Source organism: Maylandia zebra, linkage group LG10, assembly GCF_041146795.1.
Source record: "Maylandia zebra isolate NMK-2024a linkage group LG10, Mzebra_GT3a, whole genome shotgun sequence".
Lineage (NCBI taxonomy): Eukaryota > Metazoa > Chordata > Actinopteri > Cichliformes > Cichlidae > Maylandia > Maylandia zebra.
In genome coordinates, this window is record NC_135176.1 from 13,681,391 (window position 1) to 13,699,411 (window position 18,021).

General features: G+C 41.0%; 2 protein-coding genes across 5 annotated transcripts in view; one reads left to right on the forward strand and one right to left on the reverse strand.

Annotated features, from left to right (window-relative positions):
- Positions 1-4: 4 nt before the first annotated feature.
- zgc:163098 (U2 snRNP-associated SURP motif-containing protein) lies at positions 5-9,217 on the reverse strand. Of its 3 annotated transcripts, none has more exons than XM_012922670.3 (25): positions 9,077-9,217; positions 8,208-8,259; positions 7,885-7,969; positions 7,644-7,755; positions 7,075-7,178; positions 6,869-6,936; positions 6,655-6,752; positions 6,495-6,559; positions 6,249-6,414; positions 5,966-6,165; positions 5,453-5,496; positions 3,908-4,012; positions 3,758-3,824; positions 3,471-3,640; positions 3,217-3,379; positions 3,029-3,108; positions 2,846-2,933; positions 2,620-2,748; positions 2,308-2,497; positions 1,968-2,048; positions 1,828-1,891; positions 1,600-1,744; positions 1,284-1,394; positions 444-616; positions 5-361 (listed from the first exon to the last, which is right to left on the reverse strand). In XM_012922670.3, exons 3-25 carry the CDS (start codon positions 7,960-7,962, stop codon positions 247-249), a joined length of 2,616 nt encoding a protein of 871 aa, XP_012778124.1. In that variant the 5' UTR covers positions 7,963-7,969; positions 8,208-8,259; positions 9,077-9,217; the 3' UTR covers positions 5-246. The 3 variants fall into 3 exon arrangements, with proteins under 3 accessions (XP_012778124.1, XP_012778125.1, XP_012778123.1); XM_012922671.3 differs by lacking the exon at positions 9,077-9,217 and adding an exon at positions 8,899-9,048; XM_012922669.3 differs by lacking the exon at positions 9,077-9,217 and adding an exon at positions 8,874-9,039.
- Positions 9,218-11,762: 2,545 nt separating this feature from the next.
- The window catches only part of lrch2 (leucine-rich repeats and calponin homology (CH) domain containing 2), a 35,888-nt gene continuing 29,629 nt past the window's right edge, over positions 11,763-18,021 (forward strand). For both annotated transcript variants that reach the window (XM_004563962.2, XM_004563963.2), the window contains exon 1: positions 11,763-12,113. In XM_004563962.2, the coding sequence (XP_004564019.1) occupies positions 11,879-12,113 (235 nt within the window). In that variant the 5' untranslated portion in view covers positions 11,763-11,878. The remainder of the gene's footprint in view (positions 12,114-18,021) is intronic.

Here is an 18,021-nt window from a genome sequence, read left to right on the forward strand (position 1 = left end):
ACGCTTCCATCACCAAAGGTGATTTATTTAGTGTCCGAACTTTACAGCGACTTGTTTGTTTTAAACCAAACATTAAAACAAAAATAAATATAATTACAGTGTTCATTCTTCATCATATAAAAGTGTACTGAATCTTGCATGGAGTGTTTTAGTTATGACAGAGCAGACGGGTTGGTCTGTTTGAAAGAGCGCTGCAGAAGTGCACTGTGTTACTTTGTGGACAGGAGCACGCACTGCAGAGCTGAGTCAATGTTTGCTCTTCTTTGCTTTCTTGTGTGAGCCACGGGGTGACCGTGACCTGGATTTGCCTGCCTTGTGGTCCGGAGATGGTGATCGGGAACGTTTGGACCGTTTGGGAGACCTGAACAAAACAGAAGATAAAATACTGACTTTAAAGATAACACTCAGGATGGATGCTACTGCAAAAGCATCAGTTGACTTACTTTAAAGGAGAGATGCTCCTTGATTTTCGGGCCTGGTGTCCAGGGTCATTACTACGTCTTCTATCCCCATCGTCATTTTTTCTGCTCCTTTCTTTGCTCCTCCTGTCGTCCTTGGACCTCTCCTTGGATTTTGATGTTGATCTCTCATTCTTCTCTTCATCTTTTTCAAACTCCTACAGGACAGTAAAAACATCCCTGTTAATTTGTAGTTATCCAATTCCCTAATCAGCTCAGTCAGGTTTAATGGGAGTTTCTTTCTAGCAGGTTCTATAACAAGGAAAGTAATTTTTTTTTTTTTTTAAACCTCTTTGTCATCTTTTTTGGTCCATGGGCAAAAGCAATAAAATGCAGAATTATTTAAATGCAATGAAGCTGCTACATTAGAACACAAGTCCAGCAAATTCTGCTAGTTTTTTTTCCCCCCCTCTTGAGATCTCCACACATAACATACCCAACAGAGCAACATTTCTAGTAGTGAATATGAACCGTGCCACACAAAGCAAATTGTGCACAAACAAGAACCAACAGCACCTAGGTTAAAATAAACTGCAGCTACAGTTCCTTACCAGTAGATGGTGCAATATTGACAAACATTTACAACTCTGCCACTAAATCATTATTTTAACTGTACTGACCAATTTGAACTAATTGTTTCTTTTTTTTTTCCCACTACACTGTTCATTATTAGAGGATGTGCTTCTATTATACATGAGTGACTTGTATTTTGCTTAAAGTGGGGCTCTTGGGGAGAAAATCTGAGCACCTTTTATTTCTCCACAGGTAAAACACAGTGCAATGTAATTTTAAAGCTATACTAATTCAAGTGGCTCATCAACCCACCTTTTGTAGCAGTTTGTTTCTGTAGTGCTCCACTTGTTGCTGTAAGCTCATTCCAGACTTCCTCTGCCTTTTGCCAGACTCCAGCTCATCTTGGATCTTCATAACCTTTACCTGTGTTATAGTGAGAAAGCAAATCAGTTCTGAACATTTACCAACTACAATCTGACTTATTGTCCAACATGCCTGATGGTGGTACTCACCATCAGGCATGTTTTTTTTTTTTTTTTGTTTTTTTTTTTTAAATAAGAACTAAAGGTACACAGTTTTCAGCAAATCTAACTCATACAAAGATGCTTTTGAACAACTTTTCACTTGCCTCTAGCTCTCTCAGCCTTTTCCTTTTGCTCTCAGACATCTGAAAACTTCTGAGCGAGCTTTGAAAAACCGCACTGTCATAGTTTGATAGACTGGAGGAATCGGCACTGCTGTCACTCTCCGAGTCTTCCTCTTGCGAGTTGCCACTGTTGACAGGCATGAGATCCATTTGACTGCAGTCTCTTTTTTTAAATAAATGTACACAGGAGGCGAGACACTCGGGCCTTACCTCACGTTTGCTTCATCGCCGCTGTCTCGCTCCACCACAGTGTCCCACTTAGATTCAGTCTTTGCTATGAGAGATAAGAGAACAATAAGCACGATGATCTGGGCAGATTGATGATACAGTAACATCCTGACAAGTCTTACCTTGAGAAAACACCCCAGTATCAGTAGTCTTCTCCCACTTAGATAAAGGCACACTTGAGACAGGAACACTGCCTTCATCCACTGGGGAGATAAAACAGCCACAAGGTTAGGACGAGGACAGGTCATCCTTGAAAGGCTTCCAGTTAGATCGTGATAACAGTGACTTTGCTCTTTAATGACTGAGAAATACAGCACAAATCTGTTCCTGCTGAGATCGAGATGCGCACTCGTTACTCAGGACGTCAGTGTTTTGATGTATGAGCTGGGTGGATTATTGACTTTTTTGGTTTAAAAAAAAAAAAGAAAAAAAAAGAACACTATTAATATGCTGTGGACTCACAAGGCATCCCATCAATGTCATCAGCGGTGACCCCTAAGGGAACACCGTCTATGTCATCAACAGGGACTCCATCCAGAGGGTCCCAGCCCATAGGGCAGCCATCCAAGTCATCCACAGGAGCTCTGTCCAAAGGTATGCCATCTATAGGTGTGCTGTCCATTGGTGCACCGTCAATATCACAGGATACTTCCTACGAAGAGACATGGAAATGCATTTATGTCGAGGTTCATTTACTTTTCAACAAGAAGGGGAGTCTATATTGTTGAAATGGCATCACCAACAGGCAGTAATAAGGGGAGTAATTCAGCTAACCTCTGCCATCTCTGCTAGCTCCTCCCCTGCTTTGGCAAAGCCGAGAAAGATATTCTGAAGGTGGATTAGATAAGGCTGTGGGTAAATGGCCCAGTCCTCCCAAGCTCGAAAACAACTCATGACCTTTTGCTGTGGAGAGAAAGAGATAATATGCACATGAAAATGTTTTGTTGTCCTATTTTTAGTAAATGTCCTTGTGCGAAAAGCAAGCGGATTCCATGATTACCTTAAACAGCTCAGCCTGCAGCCTGGCTTGTATGTTTTTGTGCGCTGCGTTAAGATCTCCAAAGATCTGTGGCAGCTTTGCTTCAAAACTGGAAAGATGAGGGGAAAACTTTAAGATGGTCAGACAAAGCTGAAATAAAATGCGATCAGAGTGCTCAGGCTAAACTTAGGGAAAGTCTCTTACTATTTCCGGTAATACGAGGCACCGGCTACTTTGGCACATGAATTGTGCAAGATGTCTGACACAAGGTACAATCTGGCGATCTGTGAGATTGAAGTGGACAGAAAAGTTCAATATGACCTGGTTATTGTAGCTTTACAGAGCTTCTGTGTAACACGTGTTTTATATAAAGATATATGGAAGCAAACTGCCTTCTTCTGAAGGGACGTCTGGAGCGAGGAGAAGGAATCGGAGACATGTCCCACTACTTCCTCTGCTGCGTCCGCTCGGTCAAGACAGAACATCATGGCATTGGCAATGTCTTCTCTCCCAGCAGCGAGCTCCTTAAGCAACATCTCCAGCCTCTGTCTGTGCCTGAAAGATGTTTACAGAAGAGTCATGTTCGTTCAGTTTAACTGAAGTTACAAGCGTAAATAAATGTCGCCGTGACCGCTAGATGACTTACTCGGCTCGGAGTTGCCCTTTCTTCACCTCCTCCTCATGGGAAACATCATCTTCTTCCTCTTGCCTTTCTTCACTTCTCTGAGAGTAGCTGTTTAAAGAAGGTGGTCTCCACAAAGAGCCTCCGCGGAACATGCGAAAATCTGTCGTCCTCCACTCTGTTGGGGACTCTCCCTGAGGTACGGATGAAAACCAGACAAATTTTAAAAAAAAGAAAAGATGATTTAAATCCACATGACCCCGTTACTTCCGGTAACTGTTCAGAAACAAGGTTTTGCAGAAACAGAATACCTGAAGAATGGAGAAAAGCTTCCAGCGATAGTACACATGATCTTGGCTTTTGTTGTCAAAAAGGAATCTGAGACAATAACAGATAAATCAAACACGATGCAATTTTCTCTCAACTTAACACCAACACGGGCCCAAGTGCTGCAAACATACCTGTAATGTGGGTTGTTTTTCTCTTTATTCATGATTATGGCTTCAAACACTGGACCTTCACGCACCACAAACTCTATCATCCTGTGAATAAGGAATAACAGATTCCTGTGGGGACAGAGAGGCGCATCAGAGCCAGGTTTAAGATTAAAACTCATAATGCACACTCAAGCATCTCTAACAGTAAAAGGCCCATGAATATTATTGGCAGACTAAATAATCAAGATATACTGTGCTTATGCATGCCCAAATATAATAGGAAAACCACACGTGTGGGCCTGTCTTTTTTCCCGATAACTGAATGTAAGAATGGAGAAGAAATGACACAATCACAATAACTTTTCATGGCTCACGTTGCAAAGCCCCAATCCAAAGTTTAACATTAATCATGAAGCTTCAAGATGCCAAATATGCAAGAATCCTGAGGTCTTGCTATATTTGACTCATGCAAGGCTTTGAGAAGAAAAAAACAGTAATTTATTACTGTGTTTTAGTTGTCAGGGTTGCCAAATTTATGACATCCTGTAAAAATCTTGCTGTCTAAAATGTCTGAAAAAGATGTATCCAGTGGTTACTTTGGATTGGGGCTGCAGACCTGAAACCTGTTTGAACTTGATCAGTGTAGACTGTGTTCATGCAGTTATGTCTGCCACTATAGTTACACTCACATATTACTCTACTATGACCTGAAGGAGCTGCTGGCTTGATTTATGACAAAAGTACTACTCTACTGACATCTGACTTGAGAAAAATCAACATGCCTTCTAGCTGTATCGTCTGCAGTGTCTCAGCCTACCCATGGGAAATCCAGGGTTTAAAATACAGATACCAACGGATATTTACAACAATTGCAATTAAGTATTTAACAGAAAAATAGCTGACAACTGAATGACATGGTGGGAACAAGATGAGTTTTGATGGATTTTTAATAAACTGAAACAAGAATTGCATGTAAACCTCAAGCCATGACATTTGACATGTGTGAGGAATTATCCAAAAGTTCTGCAACTCTGCCCTTAAAAAGCAAACACCAGGCTTAATGTAAAATTGGCCCATCTACCCCTTTCGAGGTTGCTCTGTAGCTCTGGACTGCTTCCAGTGTCGCTCAATCTACAGAAGGCGGGGGGGCCGGGGGGGGGGGGAACTGTGCAGCGCACTGATGAGGCAACTGTGTTTTTTGGCCACAACAACAGTCTTCACTAACTGCAAATGGTCAGAGCACGCCTGAGCATGTAGCCTTCTAAAAATAGCAGCTCTGCTGGAAATGGTTTACTGCTTCCCAAGGAGAGGGGAAGGTGACCAAATTTAGATTTTTATCATCACGGGCAGAATCACACCTCCAACAAGTTGCAGATGTCAAAGTATCCACCCACTTACAGCAACTGTAAAACAACTGTGGGATGCCAAGTGTATTTCTAACAGCCCTAAGACCTGAGACTTCCTGCCACAAACAACACATCTGGATAAAAGAACAGTGCACCACAGCCTCTCGCTTATAACACTTGTGTTACAACAGCTGGGCAGTCATAGTAAGAAGAGTGTGTATACCTTTCGGTTGGGATAACCACTTTGACTACGGCTTCGGACAGAGTCTGTTTGTGAAGTCAAACCAAATAGTGAAAACGTTAAAACGTGAGCACTTGTACAGATGAAACACTGCAGGATACATACAGCATAGAAAACGGTGACAGTATTAACGGTCAGTGAAAAGAGATAGGGTGACACAGCTGTAGGACTCCAATGAACTATTGTAAAATACTACACAATCTATACAAGCTGAGCTGATTCGAGTAAATAACTGTGACAAATAACTTTTCAAAGCACACATTTACCCTGACTTGGTCACTAGCTATAGTTTCCAAACTTAGATCAACAGCAGGCCTTTCCACAATAAATAAGTAAATAATAATAATAATAATAAAATAATAATAATAGTAATACTGATAAATCTGCAGGTCTTTAAAGAAACAGTTTTCCTTTAATTGTCACACTCTTATTCCTAATTCATTACATCACCATACAAATGCAGTTAACACCAATTACTTGTGGATGAGATTTTACCTTGTCAAGCTCTTTTTTAGACATGCCCAGCGGCTTGGTGAAGTCATTGCGGAAGCGATCCCTGGGCTGAGCATTGAAAGGCAGGCCGGACGGCGGCGGCGGTGTGACTCTAACTCCCACCGGCGTGTAGAGTGGCTGAGGTGGGATGCGAGCTGGTTTGCCCCATCCCAGCTTCATCTCAAACCCCATAATCACTTTACCTACAAAGCAAACCATATTTCATTGTGCTGTGAGAAAAACAGCTGTGATATGTAACAGGGGTATTTTTAAGAGTCACCTGTACCATCTAGTGCAGCCAAGGCTCTCTCCGCATCTTTCCGTGTCATGAAGGCCACGAATGCTCTGTTAGAGGTTCTGCAGCGCTCCTCGTCTGTTCGGGGCCACATAATCTTCACACTGGCCAGGGGACCATACTTGCAAAACTCTTTACAGAGCATTTCTTCATTCATCTGAAAAGTAGTAGAAATTTAAAGCGAGGGTCGTACGTGAGCAATATGTTGAACCTATGCAAGTCTGTGTGGACCTTTACCTTTGGACTTATGCAGTTAATGTAGAGATTAGTGGTGGTTGGCACTGTCAGGTCATCATATAACGCTGTAGGGTGAAAAAGGGCTTGATGTTAAGTCAATTTAAAGGTTACCAAATTGATTCAACTAACAACAACAGTAATATCAAAGGAGGGGTTTTACTTGATCGTCCTGATAAAGGCGTGTCCAGATCTCCATAATGTCCTCCACCGGAGTCAGTTTTCTTCCTTTTATGTCTCTCCTCACGCTCTTCTTGTATTCTGTATCCCCACACATGAAAACAGATTTACATGTCCCAAGAAGATAAACATATTTCACAGAAACATGATTTCTAGCACATTTTTGAAAAATAAATTAAAAAACAAAATCAACTTACAGCTTAAGTTCTTCCTTGAATAGTTCGAGATTACTCTTCTTTTTCTCTTCTGCCTTTTTTTTAAAGGTCTATCAAACAAACAAACAGCTGGTTATTAAAAACGTTCAAACACTGAAAGCTAAGGCTAATAGGACCGTATTTTTACATTAATACTTAATCAGATATTATGCATTTGATCCAAAATAAAAAAAAAAGAATAAACTTACAGACTTTTTGCTTTCAGCTGACGGTGAGACATGCTGGGACACGTGGACAAACTTGGTAGCAGGTTGGTAGAGCTTACTTTTCTTGACCTCTGCTGCTTCCTCCTCTGCAAAGATTAAGACAACCCTCGAATACTGATCCGGCTTATTTATGTAAACGCTTTCATTGTTATGACTTGACCCTGAACACCATTCGGACAGAAAGTGGCACTGGTTCCAAAAACAATTCATATAAACTCACTCACAAGTGAACTAAATGAGATGTCTGTTCATATAACAATACGTTGAGCAACTATGTTCAACTATAAGTAATCCTATAGTCCAGTTCTCCCAGAGTTCACAGAGTCTCTGAATTTTATTAAACCATCACAAACATGTGGCCCTTAAAAATGAAGATGGTGAACTATTTCACTGCTGAGTCAGGCACTCAGTTCATTATTATTATTATTAGCATTTTAAACATGCAACTTGAAATCAGGCTTGGTCCTGACATCCCACTGCTGAACAAAAGGAACATAACTGCAATGTCGCTAAATCACATCATGATGCTTGTGAAAACCCTCGCTGCTCACCTTTAGTCGCATTCACAATACCTCCACGGACAAAAGTTTTCACTCTGCTTTTCTCGCTGGTCTCAAATGAAGCCAGAAATTCTTCAAACACCTCTGCTGCTTTTTCTTCCTCCTAGACATACAAGGAAACACTATTTGTATTAATTCATTACCATATGATCTTAATAAGGTTTTATTTCCGCCAAACATTCAAAAAACACTCTCCATCGTATCTAAATGTTACATCGCAAACCCCCTGCACCTTTTTTTTGAGCTCCTCTTGTTCCTTCTTTGTGAGTGTTTTCAGTGGAGCTGCTGGTTTCCCCTTTCTATCTGCCATGCTCAAGCTGCAAGCAGTACATAATAATACACAAGGGTGGAAAAGTTCATGTTAAAATGCCTTTCAATTGGTAGCACAGAAGCAATTGTAGAGCTAGCACTTTCTTGTAGCATTTTCATGCTTTGATAATAACAGTAAATCTTAAAGAGAGCTCCCTGATCCAGTGGGAGGAAGAGCCCACAGCAGCAGACATGCACTGAAGGGCAAAGCAATAGAAATCTCTGTCTTCTGTTGAGTCATCTTACCGATTTAGTGTCACTTATGGCATCCTTTCTTTGGTAAGATATTGGATACAGACTATTAAAGGAGAAAAACACAGAGTATTAATCGCCAAATAAAATAAACAACACACAGGCTTAGAAAAAACTAGTGCTACTCATCAATAACCACACACAGTGCTAACCTATGGTACAAGGGGGGTGGACACTGGAGTGTTTACAACCCTTAAGTTTGATAGTTAAAGCCAAGAAGATGAAGTGCATTAAACTAAGAGGCTTTTTGAACAATAAACATGCACTACTTAAACAGAGAAGCTGGTCAGGTCCATCTGGAGCAAATAAACGTGTTTAAAAGGCCTGGACAACACACAGGCTACCATTCCACTTTGCTAATGTTAGCTAACGAATAAAGAGCTAGCCCACCCTTAACCTTCACATGAATAATGCTAGAGCTTATATTTCCTCTGTCAACCTATGACCCCAACAATTCAGTAACTCGGACACATTTGCATCTTTCATAATCGCAAACACCTCCCTCAGTGCTAACACTCACACAGAGCTCAGACACTCTTAGCTAGCTAACATAACTGTCTCTTTATGTTGTTCTGAAACGCCGCAAAAGCGCCGACTGACCGCGCAGGACAGCGTTTAAACCACAGTGCATGCACACAACCCGATATAACCGCAACTTACAACGTGTGTTAAGCTATTGCTTCACCATTTGTTTGCGACTGACAAGTGGTTTTTTTATCACATCGTGCTAGCACGAAACGAGTGGAGCTCCTGTGAGAGGACGCCTGCTCTTCTCTGCTCGGTCCGCAGCTTAATTAAAGGAGTCCGTATCTCTGTGCGCTCATACTCCACTCATTACGGAGACTTCTCTTTCTTTCATCTACCTGCTGCTACAGTTTTGCCTCCTCACGTCCAGGTTTGTGGTGGTCACCGGCTGTGGGGTTTTCATAAATCTCATAAATGTCAGTTTGGGGTTTAAACAAAGAGAGAGAGAGAGAGAGACCCCTTTATTTATTAAAGTGCAAGAGGCTGATTTAAAGCACTTTTGAACACCAGTGGACAAAAGACAGTCCGAATCAATTACTGATTATAAGTGACACGTGTGATGGAAAATATTAAGGTATATAAAATAATTATAATAAATTCAAAACGTGCCCCGATCATCAAGCTGCAAAGCAATTGGTGGACCTTGGCTTACTTGTTTTCATGATCATTTGTACCCATTATTATCCAGTCCAATCCAACTTTATTTATAGACTTTAAAACATAGTTACCAAAGGATAGCCATAAAAAACAATAACCACATATTAAACAAAAAGGAAAAATAAATAAAACATACTACAAACTACAAAGAAAAGATGTACAATAAATTAAAATTAAAAATACATTAAAAAAAATTAAAACTAATCAAATAACTGACTAAAACTGATTAGAAGCCAACTCTGATACTACTCCTAAAATGCCTTGAAGAAAGTGTGTGTTTTTAAACGTGATTTAAAACTCAAGTGTTAGGTCCAGCCTAATATGGAGGGGCAACGTTGCTGTCGTGGCAATTTGGGAGCCACACCAGCAAAAGCTTGTCCCCCTGGTGTTTTTTCAGACAAGGAGTGACTGGTCCTTGTTGTCCACTTTGAGGAGTGTATATGTGTTGAAGGTCTGCCAGGTAGGAAGGAGCTAGGCAGCTAAATATTTTTTTAATTAATTCTTAAATGGACAGACAATCAACGTAAAGAGGCAAGACCCAAGGAAATATGTTCATGTTTAGGTGTCCCTGTCAGCAGACAAGCTGGGTTTTTGGACTATTAGTAGGCACAATAATGAGGCCTGATCAATACCAACAAAAAGTGCATTACGGTAATCAAGGTGAGTGGTCACAAATACGTGTAAAACTCTCTAACTCACAAAAGTGATAAAAGACACAAGTTTAGAGAATTGCCTGAGATGAAAACTGTATTTATTTTGTCAATTTTAAGATTTATGCATATTTTTACCCCAAGGTCGGTAAAAACTGGTTCGTGAATCTGACAGTCATCTACATAAAAATGAAATGAGACATTGTGTTTGTTAAATGAGAGCACATCAAATAAATAAAAGAAAGGGGTCCAAGGATGGATCCTTGAGGTACACCACATGGGAGGGAGATGAACAAAACTTACCAAGTGAGACAGAAAAATATCTGTCAGGTAGGTATGACTTGAACCAGTAAAGGCAGGACCTCTGCCAACATGATGTTAAATGTTATGATCTAATGTGTCAAAGGCTACTGTGAGATCTAAAAGCACAAGTATAACAGAGTCCCCAAAGCCAGTGGTTTGAAGAAATAATAATAATTAAAAAAAAATTCAAAAGTACTTTAAAAACTTGACTGAAACACCTCAAAAATATTGTATTTGAAAAAAAGGCTGCAGCTGTAAGGCCACTAGTTTTACACACGTGGTACATGTATAGAGAATAGTTTTGATTAATGAACATCACAATACACAGTTTAACTGAAACCTTATGTGATATTAAATGGAAAATGAAGCAGTATAGTAAATGTCCACACACACCTGCTGTCGTCTATTTCCTATCTCTACCTTAGATTAAAAAGTTTCAGGTCATAATCCGCTGCCTTCATGAGCTGCATGTCAACATACAAAAAGTGGAAACTTTTATTAAAATACACATCTTTCTGTTTTCCTGTTGTCATTAGCTAACACCACTTCTGCTTGTTTTGGTCATTTTAAAAGTATTATGTCTGCAATAGCTAATTAGGTTTTAGAGAGACTACTAACCTCATTAGAACAGGGCAGATTAAAAGAACTACATTCAACCTATGATATCTTGTTGCTATGATAAATACATATATAAATATATTGATAATATACAGTTTCAAGATCCAAAGTTTAAAAGAAAAACGTATGGTACAATGTGCCATGCTCAAACTGCAAACAGTGCAACAACAACAACGTATGGTGAGACACATTTTGCCATAGATAGATAGATAGATAGATAGATAGATAGATAGATAGATAGATAGATAGATAGATAGATAGATAGATAGATAGATAGATAGATAGATAGATAGGTTGTTTTGGATAACCTTCAGTTTACTTTAGCACCATTCTGTGACATTACTGGGATAGTGGAATGCCCCATTAGGACCCGGGTATGATGGTGGAGAAGTTTTCACAATGACTGAAGAGGATAATTATTTGACTCACTGTTCAGACAACCAGGAGCAGTAAAGCAGTAAATGATTAGTGATATCCAGTGAATGTGATGAGAGCTGTACTATAGAAACATGTTAGATTATATATGTTTTATTTCAATGTTATAATAAACCTTTATACGCTAAACATTTTTTAAATAACTATCTACAGTGCACCAATTAATGTGCTATGCTTGTGCCCCCTGTGTCATTCTGGGTCTCCTGTTAAAAGGTGTTTATTACCAGATGGAGAGAAAAAAGGGTTAAAAGCCCAAAATGGCCACCATATCCCCTCATCATCATCATCATCACCACCAGCAGCAGCAGTAGTAGCAGCAGCAGCACCAATACCTCAGAAGCCCATCCCCTAGCGTCCGTGCTGGGAATGTACCGTGTATGCGCATGGGCGGAGAAACTGCCGCTGTGCGCTGTTATTATTGTAAGAGTAATTTCTTTTTTTTCTTTTTCTTTTCTTTTTTTCTTTTTCTTTTAAAAAATGGCGTCCAGTCAGGGAGGCGTGGGAGCTGTCACCGCTCTACAAAGCCATCACTATCCCACCGGACCTCACTGGAGCCCGGGCATCACACCGTTCCAGCAGCAGCACCACACGGCCCGAAGCCTGGACCGGGCTCTGGAGGATGCCGTGTGCTCGGGGATACTGAACCTGAGCGGCAGGAAGCTGAGGGAGTACCCGGGGATGAGCTACGATCTCACCGATACAACACAAGCAGGTGGGTTGGTGTGCACGCGTGAGGACTACAGGAAACAAAACGTAAACCAACAGAAAACACGTACTCGTGGATGAATGCAGCATGTCCGCATTGTGCATGGATTTTATCTCGATTTTGTGGATAAAGGCGCAATAACGTGTAGGATTATGATAACGTGACATTATTTATAGGAGTATACCGTGTACTCCGCGGACTTCTGTAAATGCACATTTGCTACATCCTGCTTGTAATTACTGTCCACCGGGGCTCGTATATATGTAGTTTAGTGCGCTGTTGTGTTGGTCGACGCCAGTAGCTTTCAGTCCCCCCCCCCCGCCCCCCGAGACACATGAATGAGACGGCAGGCGCACCCAAGTAGGTGCTGTGCAGTGGTTTGCACACCAAGCTGCAGCTGATTCGGCACGGGGCAGCTGGAGCACTACACGAATGAAGACTGCGGCAACGAAGAGTGTGATTCTTGCTCAATGAATATCATTTGTGATGAACATGTGGCACACACACGCGCGCGGCTTTTTTCATATTCGGCACAATCAGACAAAAGATGCAGGGTTCTTGCTGGCAGCCTCACGCCCCTTTGGTTGCTTGGCTGTATATGCCCATATAGTGTAGCTTGTAATGTACCAGACAGGAGGAAGACACGGGTTTACTTTTGGTTTCACGTGTAGGCTGATTCCTGTTTTAACCCATGTCTTTATTGGGCGATCTTTTTCTGGGTCACCCTTAACCGTAGTTAGTGGGTCAGTATTAGTGTCACGTTTTTCAGCAGTCTGTGTTATCAGTGTGAGGTCATACATACATAAGTTTTATTGGGAATGGCCTGACTTCAGTGGCTGTGCGTTTAATTAGGGTAGACATACATATATTCATCTTTTTGCACACATTTGGTAATTTTGGTAATACTGGCTTGCTATTTATCATTTCCAAGCATTAACATGAGCATGTGGAAGATGCCAAATCTCAGAAATGATAGTCTCCTCCTCTGATGTGTCCATAGACCATCTGGTGTTAATCTGTCATCATGTGCAGCTCTTACCCTTACCCGTACCCCCAGGGTGTTAAAATTTTCTACTCCAAGATTTCAGAACCTCTTCACATCTAGACAGTCTTCTTTGAGCACACCTGAAAGTGACTTGTTTAATTACTGAATCAAAAATAAAGCAAAAAGCACGATATGCACAGGGCTCCAGCCACTGAAAATCAGTTGTGGGCTTGGTAGGAGGTGAAAGGTTTGCTGAACAAGCAGACATGTCTTCCAGTACTAAGCTATAATCCAACTATTTTCTTACATGCTGCTCTGCTGTTCTTAGTCGTTAGTAATCGTTTTGTGAGTGGGCTTGTCCACCCAGATCTATGGAAATTTGCTCATTTGATAGTCATATGTGCTAATTCTCCAGAATAAACAGGACTTATAACAATACACACCATTAATAACCCAGAGGAGCTCAGGGCCTTTTTGTTTTACACAGATTGCCAGTCATGTTTCGTGACAAACCGCAAAACAGGAAGTTTGGGGTGAACTATTTACAGACTGTTAGGCCGTCTTTGTAATGATCTGCTCTTCTACTAGTCAGCTTTGCTCCATTGAACTTCAGTCAAAACATCTGCCAAGAGTTTTATTTATTTATTTATTTGCGTTTTAAATTTAGAAACAGCTTCTATTATCTGGAGTGCTCATTATAACAGCGATGATAACTCGAAGAGGTGGGAAGGTTTATATTTCTGTGCCAGTGCAATTCAGGTGCTGTAAATGCTGCACGCCTCGCGCTTGTATCTCACGCCTTCATTTCACTCTGTCAAATTAAAGGTGTGCCAGAAGGGAAGTGTCACTTTCAGATGTGCGAAGAGAGATCAACACCTCACGGCGCTACCCTTTACATCAATTGCAATCTCTGCTGCAAATAGAAACGGTGTCATTTTTGCTGGCTCAGTCAAAATCAGATGCAATTTAAAGTTAACTTTAATGCATCTTTTCTTATAAGTCTTTGCTGCAGCTTTCAGTCCTCACTGAACAGTGCCAGCTCTGTAAACTAAGACCCAGCTTGTTAAGCTACATTATTTGTTACACCTGAAAACTGAAAGGCGTTTAAAAAAAGAAGAAGTGGCTCTTGATATGTCTCGTGATAAGCTATTTCGATAACATTGCGTTGCTGCTCTTAGAAAGCGAACGGATTCATCTGACGGCTAAGCAGCAACCAAAAAGGGAGCGGACATCACACGAGGGTGTCCGTTTGCAGTGTGCTGCTGCTAGTTTGTCTCCAGTCGGGTTGTTTTCCCACAGGGAAAGCGCTGAGAATGCTGCCCCGAACTTGTGTAGAAGTGCATGCAGGTTAGTGCATCTATCTGGTTCATAACCCCAGCATGCCTCTACCTGCCATTACCCCACCGCCGCGAGGTGCCTTCACCGTACCTTCACAGGTGTGCGTTATTGTCAGATATTCAGCCAAGTTTACACCAGCTGTTTCTGTGACTTCTCAGGAAAAATGCTAATAAAGACATTTCAAATTGGGATTTCTTGGAGACCATGATGACTCATTTATGGTTTAATCAACAATACATGCATTAGATTTAGTGTGTGGTTTTATCTTCCATTTTTAATGGCTGTGCCACAATTGAAGATCGCACCTAATCTGTCATCACACTATAAACACGTCACTGTCTGGCTAATTACTCCGTCATCCACTAATAGTTTGATCTAATATTTAATGGCCAAAATGAAGAGGTAAGTGAAAAAAGGCGTGTAATGCAGTTTTTGTCACAAAAAGAGATAATTTGACAGCCAAGAACAAACCAAAAAGCCCACTAAGATACTGGAAGTCCTTGAAACAGGGGGCCAAAATGCAACTTGGGCATTCTTTATTCGATTTTGTGGGACTTTGTGTGCACAGTAAATCTCACAAGGTGCTGCTGCATTCCTTATAAGTTAAACTCTTCAAGGACGGCCTCCACAAGGACACAAGTATCAAGCAAACATTCTCTGCCTTAATAATCAACCAGTGTAAATACTGAAAGCGCCACAGCTCATTAAAGTTCAAGCAGGCTGACGCCCCCCAAAGGCTTTAAAAGTGCTGCTCATTCTCTGTGCTCTGTTAAATCAAACATCCTCTGTCTCTCCTGAAAGCCTGTGCAGAACAGCAAGCGCTTCGGGCAACAGAGTCGTCCCATAATTATGTCTTATATATGAGACACAACATAAAATTTTCCTTTAAATCCCTTTTTGAGAAAATTCTTAGTTTCCTTTAGTTGAAGGTAGTCTTTGAAAAATATCAGAGATAAAGGCCTTTACTCACCCACGCCTAGACTGGGTTATAGACGCAGGCCTGTATATTAATGATGCCACTGTTAAACATTTAGACTTGAATGTAAAATGATCAGAAAATGAAACGGTGGTCTCTAATTGATTCTTTTCTGTGAAGCAACAGCTTAAAAAGCACTGGAGTTACAAACACGTTCAACAGAAGTAACATTCACATTTTAAAAAGGCACCAAGGACATGTTCACAGAATTTTTCTTTTAGTTCGCAGCTAGGCTTTATCTGCGTGGCGTACGTGCGTGACAAAAAGCTCAACAAATGAAGGTATAACCACAGTAAATTAGAAATGTGTGTGTCATATAACAGAGTGTGACTATTTTAGTGTCGTCTCAAAGTAGGATGTGTTAGAATTTAACAGGAACAATGTGGCATGTCTGAATTTTCCAATCAGACATTTGTAGTGTCCAAATTTGTGTAGTGTGACACAACCAGAGTGTCTGCTTCTTCATTTAAAAATAGGAACATGAATCAAATGCTTGACATGTGATTTAATTTCATTCAATTAATTTCTGGTGTAATAGACTCAGTGAAAAATTAATGTTGGGGTTAATATCTTAGGCGCTAAATGTATAATAAATAGTTTGAACAAAAATCAAATACGTCTGAAAAGCCTATGATCATAGAATAGAATAGAATAGAATAGAATAGAATAGAATAGCCCTTTACTGTAAATAAAAATAGTAAGGCAGCAGGAATAACTAACAAACAGGAGAAATATATACAAAACAAGGGAAAGGCACACATTACAGATCAGGTTGCAAAGGACTTGGTCTGAGTAGAGTCCTTGTGAGTGGCCTGAGTGATGAGGGTTACTAAGACCATGGCTCAGATTGGTAGGTGGGTGGACAGGGATGCGGTGTAGGGGGATAGTGTTTGTTTACAGACCAAATGGTCCAGGGAAAGAAGCCGTTTCTGCACATCTATAGCATCTATATCTATATTAATGTTTTCGCATATTAATGTGTCTGTGTGTCTGTCAACACCGGGTGCTGCTGAAGCATGTCTCTGCCCAATCCTGAAGCATCTGGATTGGGCAGAGATCAAAGGATGCGGTTCATGGATCAATTGGACCGCGTTAGTGCCTGACGGTGATTACAAGCTCTCACGGACAACCCCTGCACAGTAGCTGAACAAACGCAGCTGATCAAGAGACTACCCGATCTCTAAGGCCAAATCTCACAAAGAGCACTCTGCACGGTCCAACCCGCAGCACCGGACCACACCCAAATCCTGACAGCCATAGTGGCTGTGGCACATCTGCTGCAGGGTGAAAATTAATTAACCCCAATTAATCATCTCCTTGACACCTTGACATGCACCTTCCATGTTTTCATTAAACTGAATCCTGCAGCATTATTGACAGAATACAGTAAATAGAGTATGATGGGCTCATTTTCCTGCAGCTTAGAGACAAATAACTTAGTGATAACAAGCTGAATTTCTAAATAGCAACTTAAAGCTATTTTTATCCTCTCTTCAAAATCAGTCTCTTGCTGATCAGAGACTCACTGTTTGCTCCAGAAGAAAGCAATTAGTATTCATTTTGCTGTGTCATGGAAGGACATATCCAAGCAGCATCTGCACTACGAACACAAATGAATAGATTGATGGTGCCGTGGAGCCTTGGTGGAGTGCTTCTCTGCCTGGCGGGCCTTGTTCTGTGGGAGCTTGAGGCTGCAAGCAGGTGGATTAAAGACCCACTGTGCGCTGCAGATGGTGCGTGGCCTAGGTTGGAGGAGGGAAAAGTGGGAAAAGATAGACAGGCATATAAAGCCTGTCTCCACCTACCCCCCAGCTCCCCCATCACCCAGATGATTCAGCTACTAACACAGAATACCCAGTTGTGGGACCAGATTAGGGTGTGGAGGGAGATGGGGGAATTGACTATATGCAGCTGGGTTACAGCATCAAGGTCCAAGCCTGAGGGAGAGGCAGAGTTTAGTCTTAATGGAAAGCGTGCATACCTTGTGACCTCAGCATTAGTCTTTCCCCATGTGGTAATTTCTGCTTCCCTTAACCCTTTGGCTTCTTTTCCCTTTGTGCTGCTGACTGTGTCATAGTCTGCTTCTCACTTCTGCTTACTGACTGCTGTCAGAGCCCATAGACAACTACACAGTCAGAGCCTATCTGTGGAAACCTGCTTGAGCTTTAAATCCATATTATCTGACCTTAGTTTTCTATAACCACTGTCTGGACGTTTGGTCATTTTAACTGACTAGTTTTAGTTTGACTAGTCACTAGTTTTGCTGCAACTAGTGGCACTTTTGTTTAAATGCTATTGTGAGAAGCCATATTAGGAATCAGACTAGTAGCACCAGAAAGCTAATCTGCTTTCATGTATTAGTGGCATGTATGTAATAAATGCAACTTTCTCTTTTCCCTGGTATTAATTAACAAACAACAAAAACAAGAATTATCCCTCCAGACAATAACTGCTGCAATCAAATGTCCGACAAGTAGTGATAATGACTAAGATCACGGAGGACACTGACATCTGATATAAAGGATATGGAACAAATATCTAGTTTATTATTGATTCTTCAGTTTGTCTGATTCTTCAGGCGGTTTTGTTCTCCTCAAACTATCTTGTAATCTGAC

Coding starts and splice junctions, on each gene's coding strand:
- zgc:163098 (XM_012922670.3), bottom strand. CDS start 7,962: ATGGCAGATAGAAAGGGGAAACCAGCAGCTCCACTGAAAACACTCACA. Junction 4,013..5,452: donor GTGGTTATCCCAACCGAAAG/GTATACACACTC, acceptor CTGTCCCCACAG/GAATCTGTTATTCCTTATTC. Junction 1,745..1,827: donor GGCGATGAAGCAAACGTGAG/GTAAGGCCCGAG, acceptor GCCTGTCAACAG/TGGCAACTCGCAAGAGGAAG.